At 40.7% G+C, this 18,066-nt stretch overlaps 1 protein-coding gene across 1 annotated transcript in view; it reads left to right on the top strand.

The window, feature by feature from the left end:
• The window catches only part of LOC145409643 (V-type proton ATPase 116 kDa subunit a 1-like), a 103,707-nt gene that overhangs the window by 35,353 nt on the left and 50,288 nt on the right, over positions 1-18,066 (top strand). Inside the window, exons 6-10 of the mRNA XM_080279994.1 lie at positions 869-1,045; positions 6,451-6,663; positions 11,742-11,892; positions 12,116-12,255; positions 16,713-16,964. Of these exons, the coding sequence (XP_080136120.1) occupies positions 869-1,045; positions 6,451-6,663; positions 11,742-11,892; positions 12,116-12,255; positions 16,713-16,964 (933 nt within the window). The remainder of the gene's footprint in view (positions 1-868; positions 1,046-6,450; positions 6,664-11,741; positions 11,893-12,115; positions 12,256-16,712; positions 16,965-18,066) is intronic.

Genomic DNA, 18,066 nt, shown 5'->3' with positions numbered 1-18,066 from the left:
GTGGAATGCACTGCCGAATGAAATAGTGTGTGCCAAAACAATTCACAAATTTAAGGATATGTACGATAAATATGGTTTAAGACACGGGACAATACGAGCTTGACTCATTCCTGTAAAGATACAGTTAGGTAAGAACAATTAGGTAAGAACACACACACACCCTCCTCTCCTCTCCTTTCAGCTCCACTCCATTCTCTCTCTCTCTTTCTCTCTCTCAAAGAAATTTCATTTGAAGACACAGCCTTAAAAACAGGTAATAAAGACGCTGTTTACTGACCTTTCACATTGTTATCCAGTTTGTATAATTCAAGCCATGTGAGAAGATATCCATCTTTGGAATTTACAGTTTCAGTATCCCTTATCTCCTTCACATTAAATTTTGCTGAAATACTTTGTGTAAGAGATCTGCAGTTATAAGTATCGTCATGGAAACAAAATGATTTGTAGTGTAACTTTTTGAATATTGGTAGTCCCTATTACCTATGTGCTTCAAAGTGACTGCCCTTTTGCTTCCAGTTTCATCAATGGTATACATGTAGTGCATTGTCTGTATTATCTAAATACACTTTTGTATATGTTTGGCAGTCTAGTGACTCAAAACACTCGAACTAGATTTGGCTTACCCCAGATGTAGTTGGGGTTCCTTACCTGTCATACTACTCTGGGACAAGCAGCTGGTTTCCCTTGCCTTGAATGTCTTGAATGAGTAGCATAGCCCTAGGCCTGTGTAATCTTGATGAGGCAGTATTGAATAGAACACTGGATGGATGATGTTTCAATGTTTTAATTCCCTGACTGTTGTCATCCCCTCCCTTTTCACACACCTCAAGATACTGTATATCAGCATCCTAAACAAAAAAAATTGCAGGAGGATGAGGTGCTGAAGACGGTGTTCATCATCTTCTTCCAAGGTGAGCAGCTCAAGACCAAGGTGAAGAAAATCTGTGAAGGTTGCCGGGCCACTTTGTACCCTTGCCCTGAGACTTCACAGGAGCGCAAGGAAATGGGCCAGGGAGTCACTGGACGGCTTAATGACCTTACTACAGTGAGTACATATAGTCTTACCACATATTATATGGCACAGACTTATTCATTAACCTTTTATTGGGCAAATGATCACATGGGTATTTTATTTTAGCCAGTGCCAGATGACATTTTAGTTTAGGGAGAACTGTGTCTGACAAAGGTTGAAACAGTGTTAGGTGGGTTCATTTTGTGACCACCAACACGTTTGCCATAGCAAGCAATGGTTTCAGTGGATGTCAAATATAATTTTTCAGCATAGGATTGAATACAGGTGAAAAAATTGTTACTAGTGATATTCAGATGGCCATTGATGATTCTTTATGGAACTTTTACACAACAAATGGCAGTAAGTGGTAGTGACCATCATCCACTCACTTTATGTAGTGCTGCATGGTTCTTCTTTCCCCTTTCACATTCTGTCTTTGTGTCTGCCCTCCTCTCTTCCAACTTCTCCCATTCCTTCCTGTCACTTTTTATTACAGTTGTCCCTCACATTTAGCATGTTTCAAGTTAGCAGTTTTTGCGTTTAGTGATTGGTTAGAAGAGGTACCAATCTCTCGCATTTAGCAATTGTCATACACGTTTAACGATGTGGGGCATGAAATGCCTTGCCCGTCTGCCACCAGGCGGCCATTGTTATCATTGTTGTGAGTGTTTGGTGACCTTGGGTGCTTTTTTTTTTCTCTCACAGTGCCGAGCATTCGGCGTTTTTTGCTGGTGAGTAGAAGTATAACCATATAGTACTGTATCAGCATAATATATTGCTAATACCCTGTGTTTCATTTTCAGCACTTAAAGTAGGAAATCGGAGGTCAAAAAGGTGACTTGGAGGATGAGCACAGACTAATTGATATTTTTCCCACATAAAGTACACTTTGCATTAGCGATTTCGAATTTAGCAATGGTTTCGCCAGACTAATTACATCACTAAAAGCGAGGGACCACTGTACTCTTCTTTTCACTTCAGGTGGCTCTAGACTTGAGTTACAAGCCTAATAGTTTCATGTAACTCAGAAAACCATTTACAGCACTGGGTGGTAGCCATATAACCAGATTATGGTGTGAAGTGGAACCTACTGTGGTGCCCATGCTAGCTGGGTGGAGAGATGCAAATGTGGTGTCCACCCAGGAACCAAGCCTCCACACTTTTCTCCATGCCTCACCATGGGAAGGCACTGTCAGCTGTAAGGGTACAAACACCCAAAGAAGTGATGACCCGATTCCCAGTACCATTCCCTCAGAAAGTGACATCTGGCAACTGCCTCGGCCTAGTTATATCTTTATTGCACACCGGAAAGAACAGTGTTTAGGTTAGCAACACCAAAAATCAATATATAAGCGTTGCCAATGTGTATATCTCACATTATGTGAAAGGAAACCACAGTATACAGTATATATGAAAGTTGAGGCTCTAGCTGTATGAAAGAATATGAAACGCACAGCCTATTGCTCAACGATTTCAGGGTTAAAATGAGGAGAAACTCTGGTGGTACTTGTTTTACATCATAAATCAACATTGCTGATGGGGAAATGTTGCATAAAATGAAATCTGTAGTTAAAAGTAATGTCCAAATCACGAGTGTCATCAAATCATGAAAAGAAACATCTGAAAGTATATTCTTATCCACATTTAAATCTCTATGCTGGATGAAATTCAGGTGGGAAAACAAAGCCATAAGTGCAAAACTGTGAGCACTGAGAGCAAACAGTGGAGTAATAAAAGGCAACAAAGAAGGCTGTCCTCTGAATTTAGTGAAACTGTGAAATTGTTGGAGAATGACTACACTCTTTTACCTTAACCTGGCCCAGATTTTTGTCATTATGCAGCTTATCTCACATAGTCCAGTGGAGACAAGACAATACTGTGGCTGCACAGTAGTTTCAAGGCACTTCTTCCTGACTAGTATCATAATTTAGTATTTATATGCTGTATTTTTACAGCTCGGCATTCAAGATGGAGATATGGGAATTTCAGACCAAGTAAAATGGGTGGTCTTTTTTGCTGATGATGACATTTCAATATGTAACAGAATCTAAAGGGCAGTCTTATGAAAGAAGATGGAAAGGGAGGTGGTCAAAAGCAAGAGTGACAATGAAGAGAACTAAAGATTAAGTTGACTGTGTTCTGCTGTCCAGTTTGTGAGAAGAGTCACTGTAGATTTGGCTGGGGCTATTTTGAGCCTGTTTGTGGTGAACCACTTGTGTAGTGTGTTGAGGTAAGGTTGAATGATGTGTGCAGCTGTGTTTGCGTTTGGGTGCGTACAGTACACCCTCATTATCGACGTTTTTTTTATTGATGGATTTGATTATCGACGTTTTTTTTCTCCTGGGATTTAAATTATTATTATTAAAAAAATAAAAAAATAAAGAATTGTATTGGCACCTCCTAGCAAGTTTGCGTGCCATCCCGCCAGGTGTCTCTGGCTGCTCGCGGCATGTTCCCGCCGACTCAACAAACAACAGCATCAGTACATGTTTGTCTGTTGTTCTCATATCGTGTTCGGCCACATCTATCGTGCTTTCGCGATCCTCATGGCTCCGAAGCGCCCTTGTAACACTCCAACTGGAAATAAGGCAGCTAAGAGAGCAAGGAAAGTACTTACCTTAGAAGTAAAGAACGAAATATTACAAAAACTTAGAAGTGGAATGAGCTATGCAGTGGTTGGTCGCGAGTATGGCATGAATGAGTCCAGTGTTCGTGGCATAAAACGGAGAGAAAAAGACATTAAAGATGCTCTGGCTTCGTGCACACCAGGATCGGCTAAAGTAACGATGCATGTGAGAGATGGTGCTTTGGTGAAAATGGAAAAGGCACTGAATATTTGGATTGAGGACTTAAACCGTCGACACGTGCCACTAGATTCCCAGTTCATCAGAAACAAAGCAAAACAACTCTATGCTCGGTTTGCTGGTGAAAGCAGTGGTGTTGGTGAAGATAATGGTGATGAAAGTGAGGCAGGTGAAAATAGTGATGATGGTGATAGGCCTAGTAATGTTGGTGCTTCTAGGCAAAAGAAATTTGCAGCCAGCAAGGGCTGGTTCGAGAATTTTAAGAAAAGGTATGGCCTACATAACATTAGGATGACTGGTGAAGCAGCTTCAGCAGATCAGATAGCAGGAGAATTGTACCCACGTGACTTTGCTGAACTTATAAGGGAGAAAGGGTACAGGCCTGAACAAGTGTTTAATGTGGACGAAAGAGGCCTGTGGTGGAAGAAAATGGTTAAAAGAACGTACATTTTGAAGGAGGAGAAAAGTGCGCCAGGCTTTAAAGCAGCAAAAGATCGTGTGTCTGTGCTGTTGTGTGGTAATGCAGCAGAACATATGATAAAATCCATGCTCCTGTATCATTTGTTGTAATGTTAAAGACGAGTTGGATTTTTTGTCAATAAAGGATATTTCTTGCAAAAGTTAAGCAGAGATTAAATATGAAATATATGAGCATAAGGAGAGTTGAATTTTCCTAAAAGAAGATCCTAGCGAAAGCTAGGCTAAGATTCATCTTTGATAGCATAAACTGCCATACAGTCGTGAAAATTTAGATCTGGGAGAAATGGAATATCAAGAATGAAAGGAAGCTCTTGAGAATGAAAGTAAATAGGAGAGTGTGGTCTCTCTGGTATGAGCTAGCAGCACCGCCGTGTGTTGTGAAGATCGGTGCGAACAGCTGATCTAACGTAACACTTGCCTCACACTCTCAGTTATTAGAACGTATGAATGACCACCACTGCTGCTTTCTTTCTTTTTTTTTTTTTTTTTTTTTTACACACGGTTATGTAAACGTATGGATGGCTACAACTGCTGGTTTCGCCTTTTATTTTTAGATGGAGTGAGGTGTAAGTGGAGAGAGAAGTGATGATACAGCAGCCATTACAAGTTGAGGTCCAGTGTACGACCACTATGCATCAACATCAGAGATTATGCTATTTTTTCCATAATTCTTTACCTCATATAAGTAGTTTTATTACGATATTCAGTTTTTCAATTGCCTAACTAATTTATTTCTAAGAAACACTAAAACTAAACTGCATATTACATACGAGTGATTGAAGGGATACTAAAATATATAAACTAAGGGTACCTGAGCAGACAAAAATCGGTATTGACGGTTTTAGGCATCGACGGGTATCTTAGGTACCTAACCCCCGTCGATAATGAGGGTGTACCCATGTAAGTGTTATATCATCAGCATAGGAAGCCATGTGTATCTGTGGTGTGTGGGGTGTGGTTACGTCGTGCATGTATAGGTTAAAGAGTGTAGGGGACAAAACAGATCCTTGGGGGACACCGTTTGTGAAGTTTACGATGTTAGAAGACTGACCGGCAAATGTTACGTGTGCACATCTGCCTGCTAAGTAGTTTGCCAGCCATCTTTTTGTATTATTGTGCATATTTGTGTTGAGTACAATAATCCCTCCAGTATCTGATGTAATAGAGCCAAAGGCTTGTCCGGATATTGGGCCCCAGCCTCCTGGACTTGTACTTATGGACCCTAACTCAGAAAAACACCTATACAACTCACTCTGGACATGCTTTGCACCTATATAAGACCCAAATCTCACCAATAAGGGACATAAAAGACTGAAATAAATGCAAAAGAACCATAAAATGAATGAACACACCACTGTTTGGATGCCTGTGTTGTAATACTGTGGTTATAAATATATCTACCACATGTATGGGACGTTAATCATTATCGATATAATACGTTTACTTGCATGATATTGACTGGAGACCAGTTAGAATTGTACACTGACAAATTATCGCTGGGTTTGTTTCACCAGAACAGCTGACTGAATCTCGAACAAGTTCATAGCTACAACTGTTACCAGATAAAACACCAACATGTTGATGGACTAGGTGGCCTTGAGTCATCTGCTTGCAACTGTACATGTTCCACTTCCATGAGGATGTCATACATTGATTTGTAGTGGCATTTTGTGAAGTATATTTTGTAATGACAAACAGATTTATACCAGCATTGTGATCATGATTTTGATTTGTAAAACCATTATTTCCCTCCCTGGATATCACGAGCTGAATGTATGATTTTGAGAGTCACCAGACCCTCCCTATCAGGTATTATTTTACCTAGTGACATGGGTGGTATTGGATTGACCCTAGATGATAGATATTATGAAGCATGTAAGTGTGGGTGATTATGCCTCTGAGGTAGAGCCTAGATTCCAGTGGCATAAAGGGTGATGATTGAGTGTGATGTGGCCCTTTTAATTGAGATTGCTTTTGATCAGTTCTCTGTCCGATTTTGTCATGTTCTCAGAACCCTACTTCATTCCTTCCACGTCCTTGAGTGGAGGGAGAAAAAAAAAGTCACGATGATTATGATGATGATGATGACGATTTGTTTAAGTCTCTTTCAGTTCACCACCTTATTAATACAGAGGTTCCAAATCCCCATCACAGGTTCTGACCCAGACAACAGACCATCGTCACAGGATGCTGGCAGGAGCTGCCAAGCACCTGCGGACATGGTTCATCAAGGTGCGCAAGATTAAGGCCATCTACCACACCCTGAACATGCTCAACCTTGATGTAACCAACAAGTGTCTCATTGCTGAGTGCTGGATTCCCACTGCTGATCTTGCCAGGATTCAGGGAGCACTAAGGAAGGGCACAGTAAGTAGTGCTGTAAATTGGCAAACAGAAGCCTATTAAAATCAGTGTCTGTATCTGAAGGAAAAAATTATCTGATAATCTGAATTAGTTGAGTAACGATGAAAAATATATAAATATTTATTTTACCCAGCGATCCTATTCTCTAGCACTTATGTTTTCACCATTTTAGGTGTGAACTAACACTGTACACCCATAACCTATTATCCAGCGCATTGATAACTGGTGCTTCACTAGACCGAACACAAGAAATAGAGGAACATTTCCACAATCCGAATAATTTGAATGTCCTTGGCCTCGCTAGTCCGACACCCCACCTCTCCCTAAGTTTGAGACGAGGGTCACTCAGTCCTCCCTTCCTCCCTCCATCCCTTCTCTTCTCCCTTCCCAGTCCCTCCTCCATCTCCCACCACATTCAGCACTGCCAGGCATGTCTTCCTGTCCCTCAGCCTTCCCCCACACCTGGTTGTTTCCCTCCCATCCCTTAACCCTCCCCCACCGCTGCTTGTCTCCCGTGTGTATGTACCTAGTTGTGATATACAGGAAATGAGCTACGCTCATGGTGTCCTGTCTTTGTTTTTCAGTAAGTCAGATTCCTGTAAGCCAGGAAACCATTTACAGCGCTGGGTGGTAACCATATAACCAAACCATACGTGCTCCCTACGTGTCAACAAGTGGGTTGGTGGAGGGCTAGTGCACCTCCCCGTAAAACAACTAACTCAGAGACAAATGGCCACCCCTTACGGGATTATGGCGTCTGGCAATAGATAGATAGATAGATAGATAGACAGATTTTGCTTTAAACTCGTTTAAGTTTTTAGACTCGACGATCTCTTTGTCCAGGCTATTCCACAGGTCTATGCATCTATAAGGAAAACTATATTTCTTGATATCCTTCAAGCAGCTTGGTTTCTTCAGTTTCATTCCCTGTTCTTTGTTACTCTTTTATCCCATACAAACAGATCTTCTCTGTCAGTATTATCAACTCCCATCATGGTCCTGAACACTGCAATCATATTGCTCCTCTCTCTCCTTTCCTCTAAGGAAGGCAAATCCAACTTTTCCAGCCTCTCTCTGTATGACAAATCTGCCAGGCTGGGGACCATCTTGGTTGCTGTTCCTTGTGTTCTCTCAATTTTGTTTATATCTTCTTTTTGTGTGGGGACCACACTACTGCTGCATATTCTAACCTGGGGCGGATCATTGTCACTATCAATTTTTTCATCATCTCCTTATCCATATAATGAAATGCTACTCTTATGTTAGTCAAGAGTTTATATGTCTCTCTAAGGCCCTCCGCACACGAACCACTTTTCAGTGGACGGTGGCTGCCACTTTTTCGTGGCGCCACTAAAAAGTGAAGAGGGATGCTATTACATCCTGCTCACGGGCCACTTTTTCATGGCAACCACAAGCAGTTCCATCATGGATGTTGAATAGGTGGCATGTGTCATTGCTGAGCTCCTCAAAATATGAAAGGAAGACTTGTATGAAAGTACTGGGTGCATCCAATAATCAGCCATAGGCTTAACAGGGGTCAGTTTTATACCCTATTTGAAGACTTAAAATGTACTCAGAGAAGTTACAAACTATTTTAGAATGACCTGTGCCTCTTTTGATGACCTGCTGACTGCAGTTGGGCCTTCAGTTTCATGTCTGAACACAAACATGAGGAAGTGTGTACCAACAGAAGAATAGACTTGCAGTTATCATAAGATAAATACTGTATAGAAAAACACATACACATTGCACAAGAATTTTAATGAGAGAACTTGTGAGTAAATTAACCACATGTCATAAAATAAATGAGACATTCTATTTTTGCAAGTGTAAGGATGTTGCACTAAAATAAACTGTAAAACATAGCAATACTTTCCACAGATATTTAAGATAATGGCTTAATGTTTTGCTTTTCTGAAAATGATGAAACCTAGTGGCAAATATATTGATATTAACAAAGCATGCAACACTGATTTATCAAAGAACTGTGCCACTGCTAGGAAAAATCCGCCAACATGCTACCAATAAATGAAATATGTAAATGAATCAGTCAGACTGTTCAGTTTCGCTTGGAATACATGACATTCTGTCTGGCACTGGGGAAGACACTGACAGCGTTACCTGGTACAAACTGTAGACCTTTGCGAACTTCAAGCTCTGAACGACTTTGTAGTGTGGTGTAACTTTTATTTTAGGAATGATCTTGTTTACGCATGTAACCTTGGGAAGGAAAATGGCCTTGGTTAGGGAGAGGACGTGGGGTAGACGCATGACCTTGGGTAGGGAATGGACCGTCAACAATACCAGTCCATTCACTAGTGCCACCTCAGAGTGGCCCGTGTGTGGGCTGCCATTTGAATTAACAGCACATATCATCGGTCACCAGTGGCGAGCCACCGTGGCGTGGCAGGTGAAATGGACCCGACCCGGTTGCCATTTTTTTGCGGCTGGCACTAAAAATTGGCTCGTGTGCGTGCTTCCATAGAAACACGTGCTTTTTATTTCTTGCCACGAAAAACTGGTAGCCACTGTCCACTGAAATGTGGCCCGTGTGTGGAGGGCCTAACTGTCTTTTTAATGTGTTTTTCATGTGACAAGCTATCCTGGACCAGCACTCCCGAATCTCTCTTTTCTCTTGCTTTTGTGATTGGATCATTATCCATCAAATAATTCAGTGATGGCTTCTTGGTACTTTTGCCCATTTCCAATATTTTACATTTCTTTGTGTTGAATTTCATTTCCCACATCCAGCTCCAGTCATGTATCCTATCCAGATACTCCTGCAGCATTTTACAGTCCTCCTCAACCTCAACCTTCCTCAAGGTCTTTGCATCATTAGCAAACAGACTTGCATAACTGTTCACTCCATCTACCATATCATTTACATAAATCAGGAACACTATTGTCACCAACACCGAGCCCTGTGGGACTCCACTTGTTACTTCCCTCCATCTAGACATCCTGTTCTTTATTACTGTCTTCATTTGTCTCTCTCAAAAAGTCTGTCATCCATTCCAGGAGGTTTCCGTTCAGTCCTTCTATATGCTCTAGTTTCAACATTAGTCTCTTATAGGGTCCCATGTTCAAGGCTTTCTCCAAATCTAAATACAGTATAGGACAAACTTCGGGAAGCGTTTTTTTTTTTTTTTTAAGACATTGTGGTCGAGGTCTCCCCTCCTAACCCCATTTAACTCTTGTTATATCGACCTTGTTATGCGATAATTCGTAATGCAGTAGGTCTTCACTTGACACAACCCTATTACATTACACCCATATCCTGCTGTACGATCAGTTGCTATACAGTACCCCGCCATAGTGATGTAAAAAAATTAACACCCTTCTCCTCCCATCGATGGCCAATCCTTGGTTATCCGATGGGTTTTTATCTGATGGTTTCCTTTCTGACCGATTTTGATGATATTTTATAATTGAATTTTGTGTTTAGGTTGATTTACAAACCGTTTTTAGGCTTAGATTAATGTGCTTTAGTCACGGGTGTGAGGTGAACACTATCATTTTTGTGTACAGTTTACTAAGTTTGATTTTTCTCCAGACTTATTTTTGATGATTTTCAGATTTTATTTTTGGGTTTAGGTGAGTTATAGGCTGCTTTTAGGCTTAGTTTAGCTTGTTTGAAAGCTGTTTGGGGGTTTAGGTGAGCTAGGAACTTGGTTTTAGACCCATTTGGGTGGGTTTTAGGCTTGGTTGGGAAGGGATTCCAACTCTCACTAACACATCCCTATACCTTCTGTATTATAATGTCCCCGGTTAATGATACCCCGGCTCAACAATGGGTTTCCCAAATGCATCTCAGTGTTGTATCCAGGACAGGGTGTACAAGGCTACACTATATTAGTGCCAAGGGTGTCAACTTAGCACAATCTATAAAAAACTCTGAACATTTATGGGAAAGGAACGAAAGTCAGTGTTACGTTTACATGACTGTACTCTACCATCCCAAGCACTCAGGCAGTCAGTTCAGCTTGCATGTTATCATCCATTGGTTTACATGTCATTGGTGAGTGTCTAGTTATTTTATGAATTTTTCCATAAATCATATGATGGGTTTAAGAAGCTAAAAAAACATGTTCCCAGGTGTGCCAGATGATTCTGTTCACATCTGTAAGAAAAAGAAAAAAAATTGATATTCGAAATTCAAAAAAACGATCCCGGTGCCAGAGTGTGGTGCACACTAATGTATTACCTCTTGGCCATTAAGGGATTAACTAAAAGAAGAAATGTTTTGAGAAGTGTCATATTCAGAAGAACAGAAGTTACTGATTAGGAATGGTTGTGAGTAATTCATATTCACTGACAAAATACAGTACATTGATGATAGTGCAGGCTCACAAAGTTGTGAGAAATACGAGAGAAACGGGTTGTCTGGTTCATGATCAAGAGTAGCAGAATCAGTGTAAACTTTATTGATCCACTCTCTTCAGTATGTTTAGGGGTTATTATTTGGGTATTAGGTTAGCATAAATTAGCATAGATAAGGTTAGATTTGGATGATTTAGGTTAGATTAGGAAAATTTAGGTTAGGTATGGGTAGGCTGGGATAAATGAGAATAGGTTAAATGAGCATAATTTGGGTTAGGTTTTCAGAAATCAGCACTGATTAGGGTAAATCAGTGCCAAAATGGCATTCTAAGGTGGCCCATAAGATAGTGTCTGTCTGTCTTGGGCTTTGTTGTTATTATAAACAAAGGTTGTTGTGTCAGCTGTTTGCCAGCATGTTCATGGTGTGTCAGCTGATTATTTAGTTGTTTCAGAGCCTTGTTTTGTTCAGGTATTTCTTTGGTTAGTAAAAGTGCTATTCTTTATCAGAAATTAAACATGTTTAGATGACTATATTAACTTCCAATGGCCTCACACAGAACCTAACCCTAATTTCTCCAGCTTCACACAGAACTTAATTGTACTTTCTTTGGCCTCACAGAATCTAACCTACTTTCTCCATTGAAGTACATGTAATTATATAATGTGAAGATTGTATTTTGTGAACATTCTTAGAACCTGCCTCGCGATATATCCTAACCTTTCTGTATTCTTATTATAATCCACACTGTTCCATATTCCAGGAGAAGTCAGGGAGTTCAATGCAGCCAATAGTGAACCGAATGCACACCACCATAGCTCCACCCACCTTCCACCGCACCAACAAGTTCACTACAGGCTTCCAGACACTCATTGATGCATATGGAGTTGCAAGCTACCGAGAAGTCAACCCTGGTTAGTAGCTTTGGTCATATGTATTTGTTGATATTTTTAGTTTTTTAAGCACTTGATCCATTATTGTTTATTACAGTAGTTTGAATGGTTGTAGTAATGAATTAGGCATTATTTGTATATCATAGGGCTGTATTTATTCATATATTTGAAGCAAGGTTGAGTGTTCTTAACCAATCATTAATGGATCTCAGCATTAATATTTCTCCTCTTCCCATCTTCCTAGCTCTGTACACCACAGCCACCTTCCCCTTTCTCTTTGCGGTCATGTTTGGTGATGCAGGACATGGGTTTCTCATGATGCTGTTTGCTGGATGGATGGTGTTGCGTGAGAAGGCCCTCATAGCTGCCAGGATGTCAGGCGAGGTCAGTTCCTCTTACACTGTACTGTAGAGATGTTTTGGCATTTTGCTGTGTGGGACTGATTTACTTCACCATGAGCTTTACTCAGTTTTTTAGTTCTCATCATCATTGTTATCAGGTTTCCCACTATTAAATGGGATGGGTAGGATTTAGGAGTAGAAACAGCAAAGTCTGAAGTATGAGAAGTGCAAGGCATCAGGAGGCAGTGTATGATTAAGTCATAAATCTATTTATTCTTTCAGACCCTCAAAAATTCTCTTGCTCCACCCTGCAGGTCTGTTTTTTTGATAAGCAAAACATATGCTTCTCAGTGATTAACCCGTTAACTGCGCATGGCGGTTTTTTGGAGGTGTCTGTGGTGCGCAGACATAGGAGTAAAAATGAAACTTCCCAAAGGTCAAATTTTGTCTTAGGAATTGAGAGAACACATGCCAAAGTATGTAGTAACAAAATATTAGCTCAATATTTACCTTGGTAAAGCTATGGATGAACATCAAAGTGTCTGATTCCCTATTGGAATGTATGGTTTTCATTTCTTTTTCAGTTTCGGTTTCGGTTTTGAAGGCTCAAACATGCTTGCATGGGTCGACCTTGGTCACCATGACACTATATTCTAAATTCACCTGCGCAGCCAGGGCTGTATTGAGCAGTTGCACTTGGAACAGCCCAAGCTGTATAGAGCAGTTAATGGGTTAAAGATACTAATTGCAATGGTTGTAGAGAGAGACCATTTTTATCAATTGCCTCTTCGAAAATAGATCCATATCTTGTCATGTAGAATAGCTACAAAAAGTATCTCTGTTAACTCTGTGCAACAGTGTGGGATCAAGAATGATAGATACCAGGACATGTATTTACTTAATTGTCTAATTTTAGTATGCAGTGTGTGTTATTCTGCTTGCATGAGTGTTCCATACATTGATTTGTAGTGACATTTCTGCTGCCCTCAAAGTCAAAATATTTGTAAAGACATTTAGTTTTATACAAGCAAGCTCATCTAGAATTAGATTTGTAAGACCGTTGTTTGCAGCCCCGGATATCATGAGCTGAAATTATAAATTTGGAAGCTGTTAGACTGTTCTAGGTCATTCAATTCTGATAAGTAGCATTGATGATGAGAAAATAGGGATACTGAAGACGAACAGTCTGTGAAGAAATTTCAGTAATTATAGCCTCAGCTTATGATCTCAGGGAGTGTTAAGCTGTTTTCCGGCAGTCCATCAAGCTGACATGTAGATGAGTGTGGCTTCAGAACAACAGTAATAATAATAATATAATTTGTGGTAGGTGGGGACACTCACCATCCACTCACTCATTGTAGTGCTGCTCTCAGACGTCTGCCCTTTCCTCTCCTCCATCCTTCTTTCCTTCCATCCTCCTCTGTCTCTCTTTCCTTCAGTCTTTCCTTGTCCTTCTGCATACAGGTGACTTTACAGTCCCTCTTCCATCTTTCATTCCTTCATTCTTTCCTCTTCCCTCTGCCTGTGGGTGATTCTACACAGAGTGACAAGCCAAATGGTTTCCTGTACACCAGGAAACCATTTACTATGCTGAGTGGTAACCATATAACAATTTTGGCACCTGGTGGTTTAGTGGGTAATTACTGCACTCCAATCGGATTGAGCCAGTGAAGGTTTATATCCAAGGGATGGTTGGGGTTTATTGCTCATGTAATGCCACTCATGGATGAGTGAGGCTGGTCACTCTCATCTTAAATGTCGGGACCAACTGCCGAGCCCCGGGCTCCTACCCTTCTCTGGGGCAACGTAGGATTGGATGATGGATGGATTAATAATAATAGTAATAATAATAATAATAATAATAATAATAATCTGGTCTTTTGTTTCTCAAAAGCGCCAGTTCTTCCATTGGGAATTCACTAGCTCACAATACACATATACATTATTTTTACAGTTACAAAAATTGTGATGGTTCACATTTACAATACAAACTTCATCAGTAAAAGAATGTGAAAGTGGTAATAATTAACCTTATAATTATTCATCACAGTACCTCTCTCCAGGTTGTAGCATTTTGAAAAGAGAAAGGCTTTCAGCTGTCTGTTAAAGGATTCAGCAGAAGAGAATTGTCTCATGGACAACGGGAATATGTTGTATAACCTTGGGGCGCTATACACAAAAGAACAAAGAAAGAAAGATGATTGGTGAGTGGCTCCAGGCTCTTCAAGATGCAAGGAATCATCTTCACTACGTAACATCGCACCTGGGCTTGCTGATTGGAATTTTAGCAGTTCAGCAAGATACTTTGGTTCACCAAACTCAGTACCTTGAATGTAATAAGACACAGTTTAAATTCAATTCTAGCCTCTACTGGTAACCAACGCGGCTCAATAAGGGATGGGGTAGTCGAGGTTCTCAGGGAGAGACCAAATATAAGCCTTGCTCCCCTGTTCAGCACAGACTGAACTCTTGTTACTATATTATTTGGAAGACCAGTCCACAGTGAATTACAATAATCAACACGAGACAAGACCACTGCATGGACCAGTGTTAAGAGGCAATGTCTGTTCAGGAATTTTCTCATAGAGTACAGATTTCTGATATGCAAGTTACCCTCTCTAACTACTTGATTAATATGTTTTTTGTAATTTAACTTTGAATTTGCAATTACTCTTAACAATGTAGGTATTTCGTAGTTACTGTTGGTTTGAAGTAGCTAATTAAACACCTGCACAGCAGATGATTTATTTGAGAGGAACGTGTGGAGTTACGTGGAGAGAGACAAAGAGATAATATGAGGAAGTGAAGGAATGGTATGGTGCTGAAGTTCATGTCACTTATGCAGTAAAGTAAAACCTTGATATAACGGACTTCGATAGACCGTAATTCGCTTTTATCGGACTCGAGGAGCTACCAGACTAAATTCCTATATGCTGGAAAAAGTCTGATAAAGCCAGAGGCAGCCCGGACTGCCTGACCACTTCAGCTGTGTTCACCACAATAGGGTAAATAAAAGACATGTTTATGAGTGTACAGTACAGTATTATTATATATATTATACCATTTGATTAATGTAGTGAAGTTATAACACAGTACAGTACAGCAGTGGTAGTCAGAGCAGTTTAAAAACTGTTCGTGCAATCCGGACTAATGTCTGATATATCGGAATAATTCCGGATTAGCAGGGGGAAGTCCGGATGTCGCTTTTATCGGAATTTCTCATTTTTCGGAATGGCATGGGCCCCAATATGTCCGTTACAGTGAGGTCTAACTGTATGTCATTGTGGGGGAGATAAGGGGGGATATCAAGGATAAGATTGAGGGATTGAGTGGAGATGTGTGAAAGAGGGAGGTGTAAGATGGAGAGAGAGGGCAGCCAAATGGCAGAGGATAGAATGACATGGAAGCAGTTTGCTTGTGGCCATCCTTTGGGACAGTGGCATCTGCCTATAGATAGATAGACAGCATATGGTTGTTGTGTTCACCTCACATGGCAGTAGGGAGAGAAAGAGAGAGCGAGATCCAAGATTAACTAGATTTGGTTTGAATCTGCTCACATGCCAATTGGGTCCCATGTCAGAGCTAGAAGGCCAATTGCTTTCTGTTTCTTAGCCAGATGTTCTGTAATTTCGCGAGATATTGTTTTAATGGAGCTGAGCAAATAGCGCTGGATATTGCATTGGGCCGGATATTGCGATGACGGATAATTGAGTGTTTTTTTTTAAATAACTGTACAGTGATAGCCCAATTATCACACAATATGATGTGAAAGGGTGCCCAAATAGTCCGAAATCATGATTAATCCAGCGGAAACCAAACACCAGGTTTCTTAGATTGATTTAGTAATGGATTGCATTATTGTTTATATCAATAGTCTCATTTTCACACACATGAATGAACAAAAGAATGAGCAAACAAGAGCATCTCTCTAGTATTGGTTTCCCCTCCTTATCAATTGCCCCACCAAACACACCCCGCCACCTTCGAGAGCAGATCACAAATGGGAGGTGTGGATGGGGGGTAGACTCACTCCCGTTTACTCGTTGCTTGCCCGCTAGCAACTGGACACTCACTGTTTAAACAGGAGCTATCATTTGGATAATTTTATGTATTATCAAACCACTGTACTGTATCAGTTGGTCATGGCCCGGATATGCCAAAAACCGGATGTTCTGAGTACAGATAATCAAGCTTTCACTGAATACCTCCGCCCACCTACCCAAAAAACAAGTAAAGCATCATCTGTGGTTGAACTCATACTAAGTTGAGTCAAAGAACTTAAGTCTCAGACTGTATATACTGTACTTATTTTGCCTCACCAAGTCTAATCTTGTTTGCTACTTCAGTTATGTTTATATTTACATATCATAATAACAAATAAGGTCCCATGAGTGTGTTTATTGTTCTTTTGTTGACAATATTGCTTTTCACTGAGCCATGTACTACACTTATAGTACAGATATTATCAGATGGTGGTTATTAGTTCTCTTTTTCTTATAGATCTGGAACATCTTCTTTGGAGGTCGGTACATCCTGCTACTGATGAGCCTTTTCTCCATTTACACCGGCATTATCTACAATGATGTCTTCTCGCGCTCATTCAACATATTTGGGTCGGCTTGGCACATTGGGCCCAATGCGAATGCCACTGAGGAAATCCTTATTGAGCATGGAGGACTCACCTTGGACCCCAAGTATCCAGACATTTACGAGATGAAACCATACCCCGTAGGATTTGATCCAATGTGGCAGGTCAGTTATGGTAATTTTTGTTTATAAAGAATTCTCTCTCTCTCTCTCTCTCTCTCTGTAATACTGTATGTCACCATCATCATCATCATCATCGTCATCATCTGATCCTCTTTTCCCACCCTAGAGTAGGGTGAGGAGTAGCAATGTCCAGACAGCCCAAAATTGCCCAGTCCAATTGGCCACGTTTCCATTCACTTATCATTCAAGCCCCCAGAATCGTGGCTGAATCTGATAGGCCAAAAACATTCACCACATTCTGTAGCTTCACATAAACTTATACGATAGAGTCAATCTGGAAGCTGTCACATTAAAAAGGGGTGCCAAACCCCGGATCATGCACTTCTCCTCACAATATTCATCCAGGCAGCTCAATCTCCTGTCAGTTCCCTAGCCTTACCGACTTCCAAACCTCTCTTCCTGACACTCTTATCCACCATATCCCTCCACCTTCTTCTTGGCCTACCTCACCTCCTTCCTCATTCAGATTCGCTCAGATATACCTTTTACACCACTCTGTTGTTATCTATTTTTTCCACTTGACCATACCATCTCAGAATACTCTCTTCGATTCTAGTGTCCACAGACTTCCTCACTCCACATCTTTCACGAATCATATTATTTCATATCCTATCCACACTCTGTACTCCACATACATTCCTCAGCAGTCCCATCTCCACTGCTTTCCTGAATTTTCATTTTCACGTCACACGATAGTCTCACATCCATATGTTGAAGTTGGCACTAACACTCCTTCATGTAAGCCTCGTGCAGCTGCAACACTCAAGCCTCTGTTTCTTATCAAGGCCTTCATTACAGCATCTACTCTTCTTCCTTGTTTCACTCTACATTCCACTTCTTTTGCACATTTTCCTCTCTTTTCTGTCACTGTACCCAGGTATTTGAACTCTCTCACACATTTCAATCTCTGTCCATTCACTGTAACATCACACTGGGAGTCAGCTTCTCTCTCAATGACCATCACTCTACTCTTTTCTGCATTTACTCTCAAGGCACGATGCGCACAGACATTAGCAAAACTCCGCATTAGTTTACCAAGTTCCTGTCTGGTATTTGCAAGTTGTACTGCATCATCAGCATACAA

This window comes from Coenobita brevimanus, chromosome 82, assembly GCF_032717465.1.
Source record: "Coenobita brevimanus isolate Jiangsu-jjx chromosome 82, ASM3271746v2, whole genome shotgun sequence".
Lineage (NCBI taxonomy): Eukaryota > Metazoa > Arthropoda > Malacostraca > Decapoda > Coenobitidae > Coenobita > Coenobita brevimanus.
This window is presented reverse-complemented; position numbering and strand designations above follow the sequence as displayed.